The sequence below is a fragment of the Entelurus aequoreus genome, linkage group LG10 (assembly GCF_033978785.1).
Source record: "Entelurus aequoreus isolate RoL-2023_Sb linkage group LG10, RoL_Eaeq_v1.1, whole genome shotgun sequence".
Lineage (NCBI taxonomy): Eukaryota > Metazoa > Chordata > Actinopteri > Syngnathiformes > Syngnathidae > Entelurus > Entelurus aequoreus.
This window is the reverse complement of record NC_084740.1, coordinates 44,117,870-44,138,157: the sequence shown is the minus strand read 5'-3', so window position 1 is coordinate 44,138,157 and position 20,288 is coordinate 44,117,870. Positions and strand designations below refer to the sequence as shown.

General features: G+C 37.5%; 1 protein-coding gene across 1 annotated transcript; it reads right to left on the bottom strand.

The window, feature by feature from the left end:
• Positions 1-844: 844 nt before the first annotated feature.
• spred3 (sprouty related EVH1 domain containing 3) lies at positions 845-18,105 on the bottom strand. Its single transcript, XM_062060929.1, has 6 exons — positions 17,826-18,105; positions 17,155-17,320; positions 16,916-17,084; positions 16,780-16,841; positions 13,096-13,248; positions 845-12,159 (listed from the first exon to the last, which is right to left on the bottom strand). The coding sequence occupies exons 1-6, from the start codon at positions 17,834-17,836 to the stop codon at positions 11,218-11,220; spliced, it is 1,503 nt and encodes a 500-aa protein (XP_061916913.1). The 5' UTR covers positions 17,837-18,105; the 3' UTR covers positions 845-11,217.
• Positions 18,106-20,288: the final 2,183 nt, after the last annotated feature.

Genomic DNA, 20,288 nt, shown 5'->3' with positions numbered 1-20,288 from the left:
CCACGTCCACAGTTTCCAAAAACAATTTGAAATGTGGACTCGTCAGACCACAGAACACTTTTCCACTTTGCATCAGTCCATCTTATATGAGCTCGGGCCCAGCGAAGACGGCGGCGTTTCTGGGTGTTGTTGATAAATGGCTTTGGCTTTGCATAGTAGTTTTAACTTGCACTTACAGATGTAGCGACCAACTGTAGTTACTGACTGTGGGTTTCTGAAGTGTTCCTGAGCCCATGTGGTGATATCCTTTACACACTGATGTCAGTTTTTGATGCGGTATTGCCTGAGGGATACAAGGTGTGTAATATCATCAGTGATTTCTCCAGATTCTCTGAACCTTTTGATGATATTACGGAGCGTAGATGGTGAAATCCCTAAATTCCTTGCAATAGCTGCTTGAGAAATGTTGTTCTTCAACAATTTGCTCAGGCATTTGTTGACAAAGTGGTGACCTCTCGCCCCGTCCTTGTTTGTGAATGGCTCAGCATTTTCACGGTTCAACCCTGTTCCCAATTAGCCTGTTCACCTGTGGGATGTTCCAAATAAGTCTTTGATGAGCATTCCTCAACTTTCTCACTCTTTTTTGCCACTTGTGCCAGCTTTTTTGAAACACGCTGCAGGCATCAAATTCCAAATGAGCTAATATTTGCAAAAAATACCAAAGTTTCTCAGTGTGAACCTGAAATATCTTGTCTTTGCAGTCTATTCAATTGAATATAAGTTGAAAAGGATTTGTTGTATTCTCTTTTTATTTAGCATTTACACAACGTGACGACTTCACTACTTTTGGCTTTTGTATTATCATTATGATGATGAAGATTGATGCAATAAATCGCAATTTTTTTTCTCATTCATCCCCCAAAAGTTGGTGTAAAAAGGACAGCAGCGTGTAAAATATAGAGTGAGGGTTTAATAACGATACAAACCCACCATATGTAACACCTCAAAGCAGCACATTGGCACAAAGTCAGAAGTAAGACAGCACGGAAGAGTAAAAACCTGCCTCCAAAGCAAATAAAGATCATCAGAATAAATATCTCCATAAATAAATAGTACTTTCCAACTCATAAATACTACATTGGAAAAGATGCACATTGGCAGAAATCAAAGAGTGGTGAGTACAGAGTTACTTGGAAATCAAAAAGGGATTGATTACTCAAATCAAAAGGCACATTTATTAAGATGTAAGAAGAATGGGGATGAGGGGAGGGGGGGGGGCAGCATCAAGGAAGGAAGGAAGGAATGTAGAAAGGAAGGAAGGAAGGAAGGAAGGTGTGCACGATGGCTTTACTGCTTTGGTCCATCTGCATCTTCAAGTCAGTGTGTGTGTGTGTGTGTGTGTGTGTGTGTGTGTGTGTGTGTGTGTGTGTGTGTGTGTGTGTGTGTGTGTGTGGAATGGCAGTTTTACTTTCCTGGAACAACCTCGTTAGGAAGGTAGAGGTGACAAGGGGCGTGGCCTAATTGAACGCAATACTATAGAGCCAAACTACTGCCCAAACTCACAAAAACATTGTTACTCACGCCCAATGATTGGCAAGTAAAAAAAAAAAAAAAACATGTTTCATGATTGGCAAGTTAAAAAAAAAAAAACATGTTTCATGATTGGCAAGTAAAAAAAAAAAAAAACATGTTTCATGATTGGCAAGTAAAAAAAAAAAAAAAACATGTTTCATGATTGGCAAGTAAAAAAAAAAAAAACATGTTTCATGATTGGCAAGTAAAAAAAAAAACATGTTTCATGATTGGCAAGTAAAAAACAAAAAAAAACATGTTTCATGATTGGCAAGTAACAAAAAACATGTTTCATGATTGGCAAGTAAAAAAAAAAAAAACATGTTTCATGATTGGCAAGTAAAAAAACAAAACATGTTTCATGATTAGCAAGTAAAAAAAACCAAACATGTTTCTTTCATTAAAAATGAACAGGATTCCAAAGTATAAGAAATGTTTTCTTCAATTAAAAAAAGGATCGGCAAGTGTGAAAACCGTGTTCAAGTTGAAAGTGTTGGCAGTAATATTTTATGTGATCCACACACCTGCACTCTACAACCACAGGTGGCGCTGCTAAGTCCATTTAAGGAACGACTGTTGTTGGCGCATGGTGCCGTCTGCCCAAAATAAGAAGAATTAGGGTGGGGATAGAAGAGAGGGGAAGTTGAAACTGATTTTTTATACTTACGAATCGCTCATTTCATTGAAGAAATGTGTTTTTATACTTAGGAATTGTTTTTTAGACACAGAAAATAGTTTTTATACTTACAAATAGTTCATTTAATTAAAGAAAATAGTTTTTTTACTTGAGTCGTTTTTTCTTTGAAAAAAATGTTTTGCGAATCTGTGGTTTTTATTGAAGAAAATAATTTTTATGCTTATGAAGAATTTTTTTACTAGCAGAAAGTATTTTTTTTAAACTTGCGAATCGGTTTTTATTTGAAGAAATGTGTTTGTTTTTTTAACTTACAAATCGTTTTTTTGAAGAAAATTATTTTAATACTTTTTTTAATCGAAGAACTTTGGTTTTTTTTTACGAATCGTTTTTTGAATGAAGACATTTTTCATTATGAGAAATGTGTTTTTATACTTAGGAATTGTTTTTTAGATACAGAAAATAGTTTTTATAGTCACAAATAGTTCATTTAATTGAAGAAAATAGTTTTTTACTTGTCGTTTTTTAATTGAAAAAAATTCTGTTTGCAAATCAGTGTTTTTATTGAAGAAAATTATTTTTATGCTTATTAATTTTTTTACTAGCAGAAAGTATTTTTTTTTAAACATGCGAATCGGTTTTTATTTGAAGAAATTAGTTTTTGTTTTTTTTTACTTACGAATCGGTTTTTTGAAGAAAATTATTTTATACTTTTTTTAATTGAAGAACTTTTTTTTTTTACGAATCTTTTTTTGAATGAAGACATTTTTTTATTATAAGAAATGTGTTTTTATACTTAGGAATTGTTTTTTAGATACAGAAAATAGTTTTTATACTCACAAATAGTTCATTTAATTGAAGAAAATCGTTTTTTTACTTGAGTCGTTTTTTAATTGAAAAAAATTATGTTTGCAAATCAGTGTTTTTGTTGAAGAAAATTATTTTTATGTTTATGAATAATTTTTTTAATAGCAGAAAATAGTTTTTTTTAACTTGCTAATCGTTTTTTATTGAAGAAAATTGTTTTTTGCTTGTCAATAATGTTTTAGTTGAAGAAATTATTTTTTTAATCGAAGACATTTGTTTTTTTACTTACAAAACTTTTTTTTTTTATTTGAAGAAAATAATTTTTATACTTATGAATCGTTTTTTACTAGCAGAAAATCTTTTTTTTTTTTAAAGAAATTTGTTTTTTGCTTGAGAAATTTTTTCAATCGAAGAAATGTGTTTTTTACTTACGAATAATTATTTTAAATGAAGAAAATTGTTTTTAAACTTGCGAATCGTTTTTTTTTATTTGAAAAATATTTTTTTTAATTGAGGAAATTGTTTTTATACTTTTTTATAAATTTTTAACTAGCAGGAAATCGTTTTTTTTACTTGCAAATCGTTCATTTAATTGAAGAAATTAGTTATTTTTCTTGCGAATCATTTTTTTAATTGAAGAAAAAAAAATGTAACCTGCAAATCGTTTTTTAATTGAAGAAAATTGTTTTTTTTTACTTGCGAATCATTCTTTTAATTGACGAAAATAGTTTTCGTGCTTGCTAATCATTTTTAAAATGCAAAATAGTTTGTTGTGTTGGGCGTGACTAAAAGCATTTTTGTGTGTAATTTCCCTTTGTACAATACTGAGAGGATAATAACTTCCGTCATGCTTCCATCTTTAACCCATTCAGTCTGCTCCACGTCTGATTCGTCGTCATGGCGACAGCGCAATTTGCTGAGAGAACTTTCCAGAACAAAACTTGACGTCTGTGTGTCGTCTGTTTTTGCAGCTTCTTTGAGGCGCCGCTACGCTCGTGAAGGGCGGAGCTAAACACACTCTTGTCTGCTGATTGGTCGACAGACTTGTGCCTCAGAATGTCATTGGCTACTGTAATCCCTGGCTGTTAATTGGTTCCGGGCCTGACCGTGGGTAAATTAGCTTTCGCAAAGTAGGAATTATTGGTTGTAAATGGAACATTTTTATAGTTGGAGCATAAAAAACAGTTTATTATGACCATTATGAGACATGACACTGCTTTATAAAGAAAAATGCGTAATTTAGGCCATTAAGTACGTAGAATACGCTTTAAAAAAAGAGCAAATTGTAAACTGGTAGTTTGGCGAGGGAAAATAACTGTTAGTAAGATTATATATGATGACATTTTTAATCAGATTAATCTAGCTTTCCAATTTGGATGAATCGCCGCTGAAAACTACCTTGCATCAACTCCAAAAAGAGCCCAATAGATGGACACAAATGCACTTTTACTTTTTAAATGTCCACTTAAATCATGTATTTGCTCAAAACTTGGTAACGGTTTGATCTATTCTGAAGTGAAAAGTGCCATCAAAATCATCTGTGTATGAATGATTCATGCAAGCATTTTTAACTACGTTATTTTCACCAGTGAGTGTATGGCACACTCACTACCTGCGCTGATACTGTGTTCGTGTTTCATAATGGTCATCTGTCGGTCATATTTGGCGTACAATATTTTTTAAGGGATATCTATGCAGAAAGGAATATGATACGTACAATTCTGGTCAATAAGCTAAATAGCGAAGAGAAAAAAATGACCTTATTTGGCGCCATAGGGTTAAAATGGTGCCACACTTTGGGTTTTTTCTCTGAAATGGACGCCACTCCTTCTCCACGTCGTACGGTCCGAAGAAGTCATATCCTTCACGTGTGTTCTCTTAAAGTGACACACACACGTCCTGTGACACGGTGTCAGTTTCATAAGGCATCGGTGCTTCAGTCTCGTTTGATCCGTCGCTAATTTGATCTATTCAAATCATTACAAGTGAAATGTGGTGCTTGTCGTTATCACGCCTGCAGAAAAATGTCCCGACTCTGCAAAATGTGACCAGCGGCGGTGAAAAGTGAGCGAGAGGAGGGAGGATTTCAAGTTAGTTCACGTTTGTCTGCGAGCGCGTCGCCGCCGTTTGAGTGAAATCACTGCCAAACGTGTTGTTACTCACACCCCACCATATAAAAATACATTTCTTCCATTAAAAAAACCCGATTCTCAAGTATAAAAGACATTTTCTGCAAGTAATAAACGATTGGCGTGTCTAAAAACTATTTTCTTTAAGTTTTGTCAGTAATATTCCGCACACACTTTTCACTCAGAGCACCCTCTACAACGACAGGTGGCGCTGCTGAGTCAATTTAAGGCCGTCAGAGCTACTGTTGTTTGCGCATGGTGCCGTCCGCCCAAAATAACAAAGAAGAAGAGGCAGGACAGAAGAGAGGGGAAACTTACAGGTTGAGCTTGTGGTTGTGGATGGCACAGGGTGGAATATTAATGCTTGAAGAAAACAGTTTTTATACTTGCAAATTGTTTCTTTCAATCGACAAATAGTTTTTGTATCCCCGTATAGTTTTTTTACTTGCAGAATTTTTATTTTACTTATAGAAAATTTTATTTTTACTTTCGAATCGTTTTGTAAATTGAAGAAGAAAAAAGTATACTTGCGAATCGTTTTTTTACTTGCATAAAATTAGGTTGATTTTTTGCGAGGCGTTTTTTTACTGGCAAAAAATAGTTTTTATATTTAGAAATAATTTTTTTAATTAAAGAAAATAGTTTTTATACTTACAAATGCTGCTTTTTACTAGCAGAAAATTTTATTTTGCTTGTCGTTTTTTCAAACTGAAGAAATTTTTTTGGAGCAAATCTTTTTTTTTTTTATTGAAGAAAACAGTTTTCATACTTGCGAATCGTTTTTTTACTTGCAGAACGTTTTTTTTTTCCAGGCATTTTTTACTTGCAGAAAATAGTTTTTATACTTGCAAAAACAAATGTACTTGCAGAAAATTTGATTTTTACTTGCATATTATTATTTTTATTGAAAGATTTTTTTTTATATAATTGCTAATGATTTTTTAAATGAAAGAAAAATAGTTTTTATACTTGCAAATCTTTTTTTTTTTTACTTGTTGACATGTTTTTTTTCCCACAAGGTGTTTTTTTACTTTCAGAAATCGTCTTTATACTTACAAATATTTTTTTTGCTTGCAGAAAACTTTTTTTTACTTGCGAATCATTTTTATTGAAGAAAATTGGTTTTATAATTGCTAATTGTTTTTTTATTAAATAAAATATTTTTTAATACTTGTGAATCGTTTTTTTTAATTGAAGAAAGTAGGTTTTGTAATTCAAGAAAATTATTGTTTTTTTTTACTTGAAAATAATTTTTTAATGGAAGAAAATTGTGTTTTCTTTTACTTCCGAATATTTTTTTAATTGAAGAATTTTTTTTTTTACTTGCAAATCATTTTTTCATTGAATACATTTTTTTTTTTACTTATGAATTGTTTTTTTAATGGAAGACATTTTTTTTTCACTTGCAAATAATTTTTTAATAGAAAAAAATTGTTTTGTTATTTTTACTTATTAATCGTTTTCTAATGGAAGAAAAAAAATTGACTTGCAAATATTTTTTTCATTGAAGAATTTTTTTTACTTATGAATCGTTTTTTAATTGAATTTTTTTTTTTTTACTTGCAAATAATTTTTGTAATTGAAGAACTTTTTTTTTTTTTACTTAAGAATCGTTTTTAATTAAATACATTTTTTTTAACTTGCAAATAATTTCTTAATTTAAGAAAATTGTGTTTTTTTACTTATGAATCGTTTTTTAATTGAATAAATGTTTTATTTATTTTTTACTTGCAAATCATTTTTAATGGAAGAAAATATTTTTTTTACTTGTGAATATTTGTATTTTTTTTTAAGTAAAAAAAATGTTTTAATCGTTTGATTCGTTCGTTGAATCATTTTTTATTTGAGAAAATTGTGGGGTTTTTTTTAACTTATGAACCGTTTTAATTTAATTTTTTTTTTACTTCCAAATCATTTTTGTAATCGAATAACTTTTTTTTACTTGCAAATCATTTTTTTAATTGAAGAATTGTTTTTTTTAACTTATGAATCGTTTTTTTATTTAAGAAAATTGTGTATTTTTACTTATAACTCGTTTTTTAATTGAAGTAAATTGTTGTTTTTTAATCGTTTGAATCGTTCGTTGAATCGTTTTTTATTTGAAGAAAACTGCTTTGTTTTTTTTACTTAAGAATCGTTTTTAATTGAAGAAAAAAAAATTATACTTGCAAATAATTTATTAAATGAAGAATTTTTTTTAAACTTATGAATCGTTTTTTAATTTAAGAAAATGTTGTTTTTTTACTTATAAATCGGTTTTTAAATTAAGAAAACATTTTTTTTAACTTGCAAATCGTTTTTAATGGAAGAAAATTGTTTTTTACTTGTGAATCTTTTTTTATTTGAAGTAAATTGTTTTGTTTTTTAAATCGTTTTAATCGTTCGTTGAATCGTTTTTTATTTGAAGAAAATGGTTTTGTTTTCTTACTTATGAATCATTTTTTACTTGAAGAAAATAGTTTTTTTTTTACTTATGAATCGTTTTAATTGAAATTTTTTTTTTTACTTGTAAATCATTTTTGTAATCGAAGAACTTTTTTTACTTGCAAATCATTTTTTTATTGAAGAATTGTTTTTTTAACTTATGAATCGTTTTTTTATTTAAGAAAATTGTGTATTTTTACTTATAACTCGTTTTTTAATTCAATCAATTGTTGTTGTTTTTTAATCGTTTAAATCGTTCGTTGAATCGTTTTTTATTTGAAGAAAAAAAAATGTATACTTGCAAATAACTTATTAATTGAAGATTTTTTTTTTAACTTATGAATCGTTTTTTAATTTAAGAAAATTTAGTTTTTTTTACTTATAAATCGGTTTTTAATTGAAGAAAAAAAAATTTTTTAACTTGAAAATCGTTTTAATGGAAGAAAATTGTGTTTTTTTACTTGTGAATCTTTTTTTATTTGCAGTAAATTGTTTTGTTTTTTAAATCGTTTTAATCGTTCGTTGAATCGTTTTTTATTTGAAGAAAATGGTTTTGTTTTTTTACTTATGAATCATTTTTTACTTGAAGAAAAGTTTTTTTTTTACTCATGAATCGTTTTAATTGAATTTTTTTTTTCTTGCAAATCATTTTTGTAATCGAAGAACTTTTTTTACTTGCAAATCATTTTTTTATTCGAAGAATTGTTTTTTTAACTTATGAATCGTTTTTTATTTAAGAAAATTGTGTATTTTTACTTATAACTTGTTTTTTAATTGAAGTAAATTGTTGTTTTTTAATCGTTTGAATTGTTCGTTGAATCGTTTTTTATTTGAAGAAAACTGTTTTGTTTTTTTTACTTAAGAATCGTTTTTAATTGAAGAAAAAAAAAATTATACTTGCAAATAATTTATTAATTGAAGATTTTTTTTTAACTTATGAATCGTTTTTTTAATTTAAGAAAATTTAGTTTTTTTACTTATAAATCGGTTTTTAAATGAAGAAAAACATTTTTTTTAACTTGCAAATCGTTTTTAATGGAAGAAAATTGTGTTTTTTTACTTGTGAATCTTTTTTTATTTGAAGTAAATTGTTTTGTTTTTTAAATCGTTTTAATCGTTCGTTGAATCGTTTATTTGAAGAAAATGGTTTTGTTTTTTTACTTATGAATCATTTTTTACTTGAAGAAAATAGTTGTTTTTTTACTTATGGATCGTTTTAATTGAATTTTTTTTTTTTACTTGCAAATCATTTTTGTAATCGAAGAACTTTTTTTTACTTGCAAATCATTTCTTAATTGAAGAATTGGTTTTTTTAACTTATGAATCGCTTTTTTATTTAAGAAAATTGTGTATTTTTACTTTTAACTCGTTTTTTAATTGAAGTAAATTGTTGTTGTTTTTCAATCGTTCGTTGAATCGTTTTTTATTTGAAGAAAAAAAAATTATACTTGCAAATAACTTATTAATTGAAGAATTTTTTTTTAACTTATGAATCGTTTTTTAATTTAAGAAAATTTTGTTTTTTTTACTTATAAATCGGTTTTTAATTGAAGAAAAAAAAATTTTTAACTTGAAAATCGTTTTTAATGGAAGAAAATTGTGTTTTTTTACTTGTGAATCTTTTTTTATTTGAAGTAAATTGTTTTGTTTTTTTTAAATCGTTTTAATCGTTCGTTGAATCGTTTTTTATTTGAAGAAAATGGTTTTGTTTTTTTTATTTATGAATCATTTTTTACTTGAAGAAAATAGTTTTTTTTAAACTTATGAATTGTTTTAATTTAATTTTTTTTTTTTACTTGCAAATCATTTTTGTAATCGAAGAACTTTTTTTTACTTGCAAATCATTTTTTTAATTGAAGAATTGTTTTTTTAACTTATGAATCGTTTTTTTATTTAAGAAAATTGTGTATTTTTACTTATAACTCGTTTTTTAATTGAAGTAAATTGTTGTTGTTTTTTAATCGTTTCAATCGTTTGTTGAATCGTTTTTTATTTGAAGAAAATTGTTTAGTTTTTTTACTTAAGAATCGTTTTTAATTGAAGAAATTTTTTTTATACTTGCAAATAATTTATTAATTGAAGAATTTTTTTTAAAACTTATGAATCGTTTTTTAATTTAAGAAAATTTTGTTTTTTTTACTTATAAATCGGTTTTTAATTGAAGAAAAAAAAAATTTAAACTTGCAAATCGTTTTTAATGGAAGAAAATTGTGTTTTTTAACTTGTGAATCTTTTTTTATTTGAAGTAAATTGTTTTGTTTTTTAAATCGTTTTAATCGTTCGTTGAATCGTTTTTTATTTGAAGAAAATGGTTTTGTTTTTTTACTTATGAATCGTTTTAATTTAATTTTTTTTTTACTTGCAAATCATTTTTGTAATCGAATAACTTTTTTTACTTGCAAATCATTTCTTAATTGAAAAATTGTTTTTTTAACTTATGAATGTTTTTTTTATTTAAGAAAATTGTGTATTTTTACTTATAACTTTTTTTTAATTGAAGTAAATTGTTGTTGTTTTTTAATCGTTTGAATCGTTCGTTGAATCGTTTTTTATTTGAAGAAAAAAAAATGTATACTTGCAAATAACTTATTAATTGAAGAATTTTTTTTTTAACTTATGAATCGTTTTTTAATTTAAGAAAATTTTGTTTTTTTTACTTATAAATCGGTTTTTAATTGAAGAATTTTTTTTTTTTAACTTAAATAGTTTTTAATGGAAGAAAATTGTGTTTTTTTACTTGTGAATCTTTTTTTTTTTTAAGTAAATTGTTTTGTTTTTTAAATCGTTTTAACCGTTCGTTGAATCGTTTTTTATTTGAAGAAAATTGTTTAGTTTTTTTACTTATGAATCATTTTTTACTTGAAGAAAATAGTTTTTTTTTTTTACTTATGAATCGTTTTTTAATTGAAGAAAATTTAATTTTTTGACTTGCAAATATTAATGGAAGAATATAGTTTGTGAACAGTTGGGTGTGAGTAAAAAGATGCTTGTGGAGTAATTTCACTCCGTCCTCAGAAGCCACTTGATTAGGCACACCAGCGCTTCCTAACGTGTCCTCTTTAGTTTTTGTACCGTCATGCAGGCGTACCTAATGTTGCGGCCCCTTGCCAGTTCGCACGCGACAGGTTTCACTTTTTGCCCGAAGTCGGCGTCCAAAAATTCTCCTTCATTGCACTTTTTTATATCCTCCGATTATTAGCGGGGTTGGTTTTTCTTTGGGGGAGATGAAAAGGTGATTCTTCTCACTTCCTTGAACTCCCCACAGTTACAAAGCACCGTCACGGTTGTCATTGCAGCTAGTAATTGTCCCTCCTCCAGCTCGTGGACGTGTGGCGTGAGGTAAAGTTTGGAGGTAAAGGGCGACTCATCTGACCACAGATGACGCAGGCGAACACGAAAGCGTTTCCCCTCCCGTGTGTGTGGTGGCGTGTCTGACGTGTACTAAAATAGACCGACCATCTTTGTTTGTCTAAAGGAGCACATTGTGGTTACCCCCCCTGGTCCTTTGCGTTGACAAGTCTCTGCTCGCTAATTCTACATCAGCGGGGTCCAAGGCTCCGTGCGGCGCCACAGAACCCGGGCCGAGCGGCCTCCTCGGCGGGCGTGGACGAGTCCAGAAGGCCCCCGGGTTGAGAAGAGAGCGGAATGCAGCGGAGGGGCTTCCAGGCTCCGCACCCTCGCCGAGAGAGCCCTCCCGACCCGAGCCCGGTCTCACCGGACCGCCTTGTGCTTCCCCCCGCAGCAGCCGCACCTCTCGCCGCAGCGCAGGCAGGCGCGCAGAGGCATGTAGCAGCACATGCAGGGCACGAAGAGCGACAGGACCACGAGGGCCAACCAGCGGGCGCAGCAGAGGGGGTGCGGGTGGCCCCCCAGGGAGTCATCGCACGAGCACGGCTCCCAGAACTCCCCCTCAGAGTCCGACATGCAGTGGTAGAGCAGGCTCTCTGCGCACCACACGCAGGTCCACTGGCGCAGGCAGTGCAGGGCCGGGTCCGGGGCGTCCCTGCAGCGGCCCCGCCCGTTTTCAGAGGCGCTGAACACGGAGCGGCAGTACACGCAGCGGGACGAGCACGACGACGACGCCTGGGGACACGGGCTGTCGTCGTCGGGAGAGACGGCCCCGGGGTCCCCTCCTCCCCTCTTACGAGTCCGCGACCGAGGCGTTGCCAAGGAGGTGTGTATGCAGCAGGGCGAAGGGGAGCCTTTGCCGGTCTCCTGGGGGGAGCCGGCCCCTGAGGACACGCCGGACACAGCGTTGGGGATGGACATGCAGGTGGGCGAGGAGGAGGACAGACGCTGGGCGGCCTTGCTGTCCAAACTCACGGTCACCTCGCAGCCCGCCGTCCCCGCTTCCTTCTCGAAGCGGACCACGCACAACTCCGTCTTGTCCTGATGACTCCCCCCGCTCTCTACCACCACGCCCCCGGTCAGTCCCCCGACCATAGTCCTGGTGGCTCCGGCTCGCCGGTAGTCCTCGTACCCTCTGGACCCCCACAGGTCCTTGCAGGGATCCACGCTGCGCAGGTCCCCCTCCTCCAGCAGCGAGATGGTAGGCGACAGAGGCGACGAGGCCGGAGGGGAGGGTGGAGCAGGCGGCAGCGGAGCCAGGGGATTTAACGGAGTGGTCGTTTGCTGTCCCGGCCTGGTGTGGATCTGCAGAGACGGTGTAGAGTTACAGAGTCAGGAACAGAATGTCCCGCTGAGGACCACTTATCTCACATCTCACATTCAATCCGAGCAGAGGTCACTTTCCTCTTAATTTGACTTCCTGTACAAGCAGACACTGGACTCGGGGAAGGCCCAAACAATCAACTTAAGCCTGATCCCTACACCAAGACCAGACTCCACCAAGATCAGTTCAGCACAAAGCAAAATGCGTGCTTGTATTGTCACTGAAGTCACCTTCTTAGCCCTAGGGATGATGCTCGAAACCGGTTTTCCCGGTTGTTCGATAAGAAAAGAACCCAGTCCTCGGACTCGAATCCCTTTTTGAAAACCGGTACCTGTTATCGAGACCACTATAGTAAAAACAACAATAAAGAGCCTAAATGGATTAATCTGCTTTGGAACTTTATTAGACGTCTTGGATTGTTTGTTAGCTGTCTGCCTGTGTGTGTAGTTAGTATGTTCCAATAGCAGCAGAAGTGCACTTTTTGGAGAGCTGTATTAATTTCAGTTTTGTGCCCAAAGGACTGATTTTATTTAGCACTATATTATTATTTATACACCTATAGTGATCACAGAGACAGGTTGTTTTTGTGTTACTGTATATATTTGTTTTTCTGAAAAATCCCACTTAATATACTTTGGGTAACAACAGTCAATATTTATATATTTTATTTGTTTGGGCGGGTAACAGTCAATATTTATTTATTTTATTTTTTTCTTATAAAATAAAAGTGAGCTTTTGTTAAACCAAATATTGTGGTTTTTTTCCATATACAACAACCTATCTGGATTCGATAAGAGAATCGATAAGGAATCTGTTCGATAAGAGGATTCGATAATAGGCTCGAACTCGATAATTTCTTATCAAACATCATCCCTACTTAGCCCCCTTCATTAGGGTACCAACCAACCCTGTCGCACCTGAGCAGGCGTCTGCATGGTTCCGCCGGATCCGAAACTGAACTCCTCGGTCCGCACGAAGCAGGTGGCGGATGACTCGCTGGTCACTATGGTGATGGGTTTGGGGAGCATCTCCTTCCTGCTATTGGACGAGGACTCACTTCCTGTATGGGACTGGCAGAGGCCGCACATCATCATCATATATGACTCAACACTCAGGAAGACTACGCTAGCTTGTCCTACTTGTGTAACCCTGACATTTGCTTCTGGGAAAAGTACCAACCCTGTGGTTGGGGGACTACACTCTTTCACTGTTTACGTCCCTTTGTTATTACCTTTTGTATCCAGGATGTGCTTCTTGTACTTTTAGGGGTACAATTTATTGTTTGAAAACATACAATATCCATCCAGCCATCCATTTTCTACCGCTTGTCCCTGGTAACAATAACAATACCTGACTTTTTGGACCTGGAACAAGTACAAACATTTCCATCGGGGTCCAGTAATTATTTAGTCCTCTGAGGTACATTAACAAGATCCAAAATCTTGTTTTTTGGTTGCTATTTTTCTAAAGTTCTTCTTCTACACACATTTGATTTTTGCATACTAGTTCCTTTTTCGACATTGAAATGGTACAAATAGTTACCCGAGAGACTAATTTTACTCTTATGGGGTATTTTGGTGTCGTTGTACCAGGATGTGTAGACTCTTGTTGATTTTTGTACCCTTAGGGGTTCTTTAACTGGTCCTTTGGTTGGCTTTACAGGTTGGGAACACACTAGTGTCTTTTTAGATCTTGAAAAGGTACCATTGGTTACACTGGAGTACCCTGTGACCCTGGAAGGACTTAAAGGATAGACTCCTGGTTCACTGTAGTACACTTCATAGTACAAGGTCCAAAACATTTTTTGTTACCTTTTGTACACTTGACTTTTACACCTTAGCAACATAGTTGTACCTTTTTGGACCTGTAAAAGGTACCAATATTCACCTCGTAGTACTGGGGACCCCGGCCTGCTTTAAGGGGGGATGGACTTCTGGTACACTTCTGTTTATTGTACAAGGTCCAAAACTGTCCCTGGATTGTTACCTTTTGTACACTTGACTTTTACACCTTTGCAACATAGTTGTACCTTTTTGGACCTGTAAAAGGTACCATCATTCACCTCGTAGTACTGGGGACACTGGACTGCCTTAAGGGATAGACTCTTGGTACTTCCCCATTTCATTGTACAAGTTTCAAGACTGTTCATTTGTACATTTAACTTTTAGAATTTTGGAACATGTCTTGTTGTACACTTTTGGACCTGTAAAAGGTACCAATATTGTCTTTGGACTACTGGGGACCCTGGCCTTCTTTAAGGGTGGATGGACTCCTGGTCCACTTTTGTTTCATTGTACAAGGTCCAAAACTGTACCTGGATTGTTACCTTTTATAAACTTGACTTTTACAATTTTGGAGCATAGTTGTATCTTTTTGGGTCTTTTAAGAAGGTATCAATGTTAACTCTGGAGTACTGGGGCTCCCCTGGCTGCCTGAAGGGATAGACTCTTGGTATGTTCCCGTTTCATTGTACAAGGTTCAAACTGTTCTTGGGTTGTTACTTTTTGTACAATTAACTTTTAGAATTTTGGAGCATAATGTAGTTGTACATTACCAATAGTCACCTTGGAGTATTGGGGACCCCGGTCTGCTTTAAGGGGGGGGGGGGGGGGGCGGACTCCTGGTACACTTCTGTTTCATTGTACAAGGTCCAAAACTGTCCCTGGCTCGTTACCTTTTGTACACTTGACTTTAAGAATTTTGGACCATAGTTGTATCTTTTTGGACTTGTAAAAGGTACCAATATTCACCTCAGAGTACTGGGGACCCCGGCCTGCTTTAAGGGGGGATGGACTTCTGGTACACTTCTGTTTATTGTACAAGGTCCAAATCGGTCCCTGGATTGTTACCTTTTATACACTTGACTTTTACACCTTTGCAACATAGTTGTATCTTTTTGGACCTGTAAAAGGTATCAATATTCACCTCGGAGTACTGGGGACCACGGTCTGCTTTAAAGGCCTACTGAAAGCCACTACTAGCGACCACGCAGTCTGATAGTTTATATATCAATGATGAAATCTTAACATTGCAACACATGCCAATACGGCCGGGTTAACTTATAAAGTGACATTTTAAATTTCCCGCCACACTTCCGCTTGAAAACGTCTATGTATGATGACGTATGCGCGTGACGTCACTAGTTAAACGGAAGTATTGGGACACATTGTATCCAATACAAAAAAGCTCTGTTTTCATCTCATAATTCCACAGTATTCTGGACATCTGTGTTGGTGAATCTTTTGCAATTTGTTTAATGAACAATGGAGACTGCAAAGAAGAAAGCTGTAGGTGGGATCGGTGTATTAGCAGCCTGCTGCAGCAACACAACCAGGAGGACTTTGAGATGGATAGCAGACGCGCTATCCGACGCTAGCCGCCGACCGCACGGATGATCGGGTGAAGTCCTTCATCCTTCCGTCGATTGCTGGAACGCAGGTGAGCACGGGTGTTGATGAGCGCGTAGGTGGAGCGCTAATGTTTTTATCATAGCTCTGTGAGGTCCCGTTATACTAAGTTAGCTTCAATGGCGTCGTTAGCAACAGCATTGTTAACCTTCGCCAGGCTGGAAAGCATTAACCGTGTATTTACATGTCCATGGTTTAATAGTATTGTTGATTTTCTGTCTATCCTTCCAGTCAGGGGTTTATTTATTTTGTTTCTATATGCAGTTAAGCACGATGCTATCACGTTAGCTCCGTAGCTAAAGTGTTTCGTCGATGTATTGTCGTGGAGATAAAAGTCACTGTGAATGTCCATTTCGCGTTCTCAACTCTCATTTTCAAGAGGATATAGTATCCGAGGTGGTTTAAAATACAAATCCGTGATCCACAATAGAAAAAGGAGAGAGTGTGGAATCCAATGAGCCAGCTTGTACCTAAGTTACGGTCAGAGCGACAAAAGATACGTCCTGCACTGCACTCTAGTCCTTCACTCTCACGTTCCTCATCCACAAATCTTTCATCCTGGCTCAAATTAATGGGGTAATCGTCGCTTTCTCGGTCCGAATCGCTCTCGCTGCTGGTGTAAACAAAGGGGAATGTGAGGAGCCTTTCAACCTGTGACGTCACGCTACTTCCGGTACAGGCAAGGCTTTTTTTTATCAGCGAGCAAAAGTTGCGAACTTTATCGTCGATGTTCTCTACTAAATCCTTTCAGCAAAAATATGGCAATATCGCGAAATGATCAAGTATGACACATAGAATGGATCTGCTATCCCCATTTAAATAAAAACATTCATTTCAGTAGGCCTTTAAGGGTGGATGGACTACTGGTACACTTTAGTTTATGTACAAGGTCCAAATCAGTCCCTGGGTTTCCACCTTTTGTACCCTTGGATTTATATTCGTATAACATCTTTGGACCTGTAAAAGGTACCAATATACACCTTGGAGTACTGGGGGCCACGGTCTGCTTTAAGGGGGGATGGACTCTTGGTACACTTCTGTTTATTGTACACGATCCAAATCGGTCCCTGGATTGTTACCTTTTCTACTCTTGGATCTACATTTTTATGTACCATTTTGGACCCGCAAAAGGTACCGTCATGCTAGAAAAGGCCCCCCAAATGTATAGTCCGAGTCACAAAGCGGTGTACTCACAGCTTGGCCGTCATCTTCAGTGTCTGCCTCCTCCGGCGTGGACGACGAGGGCGAGTCGGAGCCTGAAAGACATCAGCAGAGCGGCGGTTCTACTTGTTGACGGCGCAGGTCTACGTCTCGGGGGGCGCTTATTCACCTCGGTCCAGCTTGTCCAAGATGGCCTGCAGACCCTTCTCGAAGGAGATGGCGTCGGCGGGACTCTGGAAGGTGAGTCCAAACTTGCGCTCGTCCACCCGCCAGTGGTGAAAGATGGGGTTGACCTTGTTGTAGACCAGCCCCCTCTGGACGGCGCACTCCAACACGGGCTGGAGACACAACCGGAGTGAGTGGGGGCGGCGGCCGTGGTGACCCCCGCGCCGAGAAGGTGAGACTCACCGCCCGGTCTCGCAGCCTCTCCCCGCGTATGATGTGCTCTCTCCGCCCCCGGCTGTCGCTGCTCCGCCCCTTGCATATGACCACGTGACTGAGGCCGCCACCCCCGAGGGGCACCCAGCCGCCGCTGGAGTCGTCACGTGTCATCACCACCGCGCGAACACGCACGCTGGCGCGGGAAGAGAAAGAAGGGGGGTGGATGGATGGACAACAACAACAACAAAAAAGGAAAGAACGTGCCGTCCCCGCACGTCAATGAACGCGCGCACGTTTTGCTCCAACGTGCACACGCAAAACCTCGCGATGCTTCCAGCGTCGTGCCCCCCCCCCCCGCCCCCCCCCCAGCAGACATACATGTCGGCCCTTTTTTATGAATGGGACAGAAGCAGGCGCGACAAATTCCGCGCAAATCGCGAGAATGACAGCGGCGGGAAAAGAAGGCGTGCGCGGGTGACGGACGAAGGAGGGCCGGAAACACGTTCCATTCATAAAGTTCCCCTGTGGAAAATCATAATGGAAGGCTGACACGTTGATAAAAATCACGACGCCTCGTCTTGAATGGCGCGATCCCCCCTCCCTCCCTCCTCTCCCTCCCCCCGCCATGTTTGGCGGTTATCGCTCCATTTGCAACATGGGGGATGACGTTGGTGGATGACAAAGATGTCGGGACTTACTCGCCCTCCATGGCCGCCGCTCGCAGCGGGCTCTCCTCTTGCTCTGGTCCGCAAACACACGCCGATGGCGCTCACATCCTCCCCGCATCCGCTCTCTCCTCCTCCTCCTCGTCGTCGTCGTCGTCTCAGTCCCGCCAGCACCGCCGCCACCACCACCACCACCACCACCCCCCCCCCCCTCGCCACGACCCGGCCCGGCTCGGCTCAGCCCGCCTCGGTGTCGTCTCGGTGGATCAGGACAGGCTCCAGGTTGCAGCAGCCATTTTCCGCTGGCAGCATCCTCCCTCCTCCTCCATCCCTCCCCCCTCCCCTCTCTCTCTCTCTCTCTCTCTACCTGCGCTAATCATTGACAGGCTCGTCCCCGCGGCGCGGCCATGTGACGGGAGTGGATGCACTGTATGCAATGTAAATACGTCGTTTTGGCGGCTCTTCTCTGCCTTCCCGTGATCATGTGACCGCCGTTCAAAAAGCACGAGGCTTGTTTCAGCACCATGGACAGCGGGAAGACCACGCGTGTACACATGCTGCCTCTCTCGCCACGACACCGGCGACAACAAAGACGTCTAAAAAGCTGGCAGGGAGTCGCCGTAAAATTAAAAGTGGTATATGTGTGTGCATATAAATGTATGTTTATATATGTGTATATATTTATATGTACATATATATGTATATATTAATAATAATATATATGTATTGGGACGGCGTGGCGAAGTTGGTAGAGTGGCTGTGCCAGCAATCGGAGTGTTGCTGGTTACTGGGGTTCAATTCCCACCTTCTACCTTCCTAGTCACGTCCGTTGTGTCCTTGGGCAAGACACTTCACCCTTTGCCTCTGATGGCTGCTGGTTAGCGCCTTGCATGGCAGCTCCTGCCATCAGTGTGTGAATGTGTGTGTGAATGGGTGAATGTGGAAATAGTGTCAAGCGCTTTGAGTACCTTGAAGGTAGAAAAGCGCTATACAAGTATAACCCATTTATCATTTATTTATGTATATATATATGTATGTATATACACACACACACACACATATATATATATGTATGTATATGTAACAGTCAGCGTTCTGCGTTGTGTATTTTCTTAGTGAGGCACACACACCGGAGTTGAATCACGGGGATTTATTCACCTTCTATTAACACAAATACGACTGTATATACGACGGACACTGCCCTCCAAAATAGTCTCTCTATTTTTGATGAAATAACATTAGAGGAATTATTACAGCATGTAAGTGGGATAAAACAAACAACATGTTTACTTGACCCACTTCCTGGGAAACTTATCAAGGAACTGTTTGTATTATTAGGTCCATCAGTGTTAAATATTATAAACTCATCACTTTCCTCCGGCACTGTTCCCCTAGCATTCAAAAAAGCGGTTATTCATCCTCTGCTCAAAAGACCTAACCTCGATCCTGACCTCATGGTAAACTACCGACCGGTCTCCCACCTTCCGTTTATTTCCAAAATTCTCGAAAAAATTGTTGCACAGCAGCTAAATGAACACTTAGTGACTAACAATCTCTGTGAACCTTTTCAATCCGGTTTCAGGGCAAATCACTCTACGGAGACAGCCCTTGCAAAAATGACTAATGATCTATTGCTAACGATGGATTCTGATGCGTCATCTATGTTGCTGCTTCTTGATCTTAGCGCCGCTTTCGATACCGTCGATCATAATATTTTATTAGAGCGTATCAAAACACGTATTGGTATGTCAGACTTAGCCTTGTCTTGGTTTAACTCTTATCTTACTGACAGGATGCAGTGCGTCTCCCATAACAATGTGACCTCGGACTATGTCAAGGTAACGTGCGGAGTTCCCCAGGGTTCGGTTCTTGGCCCTGCACTCTTTAGTATTTACATGCTGCCGCTGGGTGACATCATACGCAAGTACGGTGTTAGCTTTCACTGTTATGCTGATGACACTCAACTCTACATGCCCCTAAAGCTGACCAACACGCCGGACTGTAGTCAGCTGGAGGCGTGTCTTAATGAAATTAAACAATGGATGTCCGCTAACTTTTTGCAACTCAACGCTAAGAAAACGGAAATGCTGATTATCGGTCCTGCTAGACACCAACATCTATTTAATAATACCACCTTAACATTTGACAACCAAACAATTAAACAAGGCGACTCGGTAAAGAATCTGGGTATTATCTTCGACCCAACTCTCTCGTTTGAGTCACACATTAAGAGTGTTACTAAAACGGCCTTTTTTCATCTCCGTAATATCGCTAAAATTCGTTCCATCTTGTCCACTAGCGACGCTGAGATCATTATTCATGCGTTCGTTACGTCTCGTCTCGATTACTGTAACGTATTATTTTCGGGCCTCCCTATGTCTAGCATTAAAAGATTACAGTTGGTACAAAATGCGGCTGCAAGGCTTTTGACAAAAACAAGAAAGTTTGATCATATTACGCCTATACTGGCTCACTTGCACTGGCTTCCTGTGCACT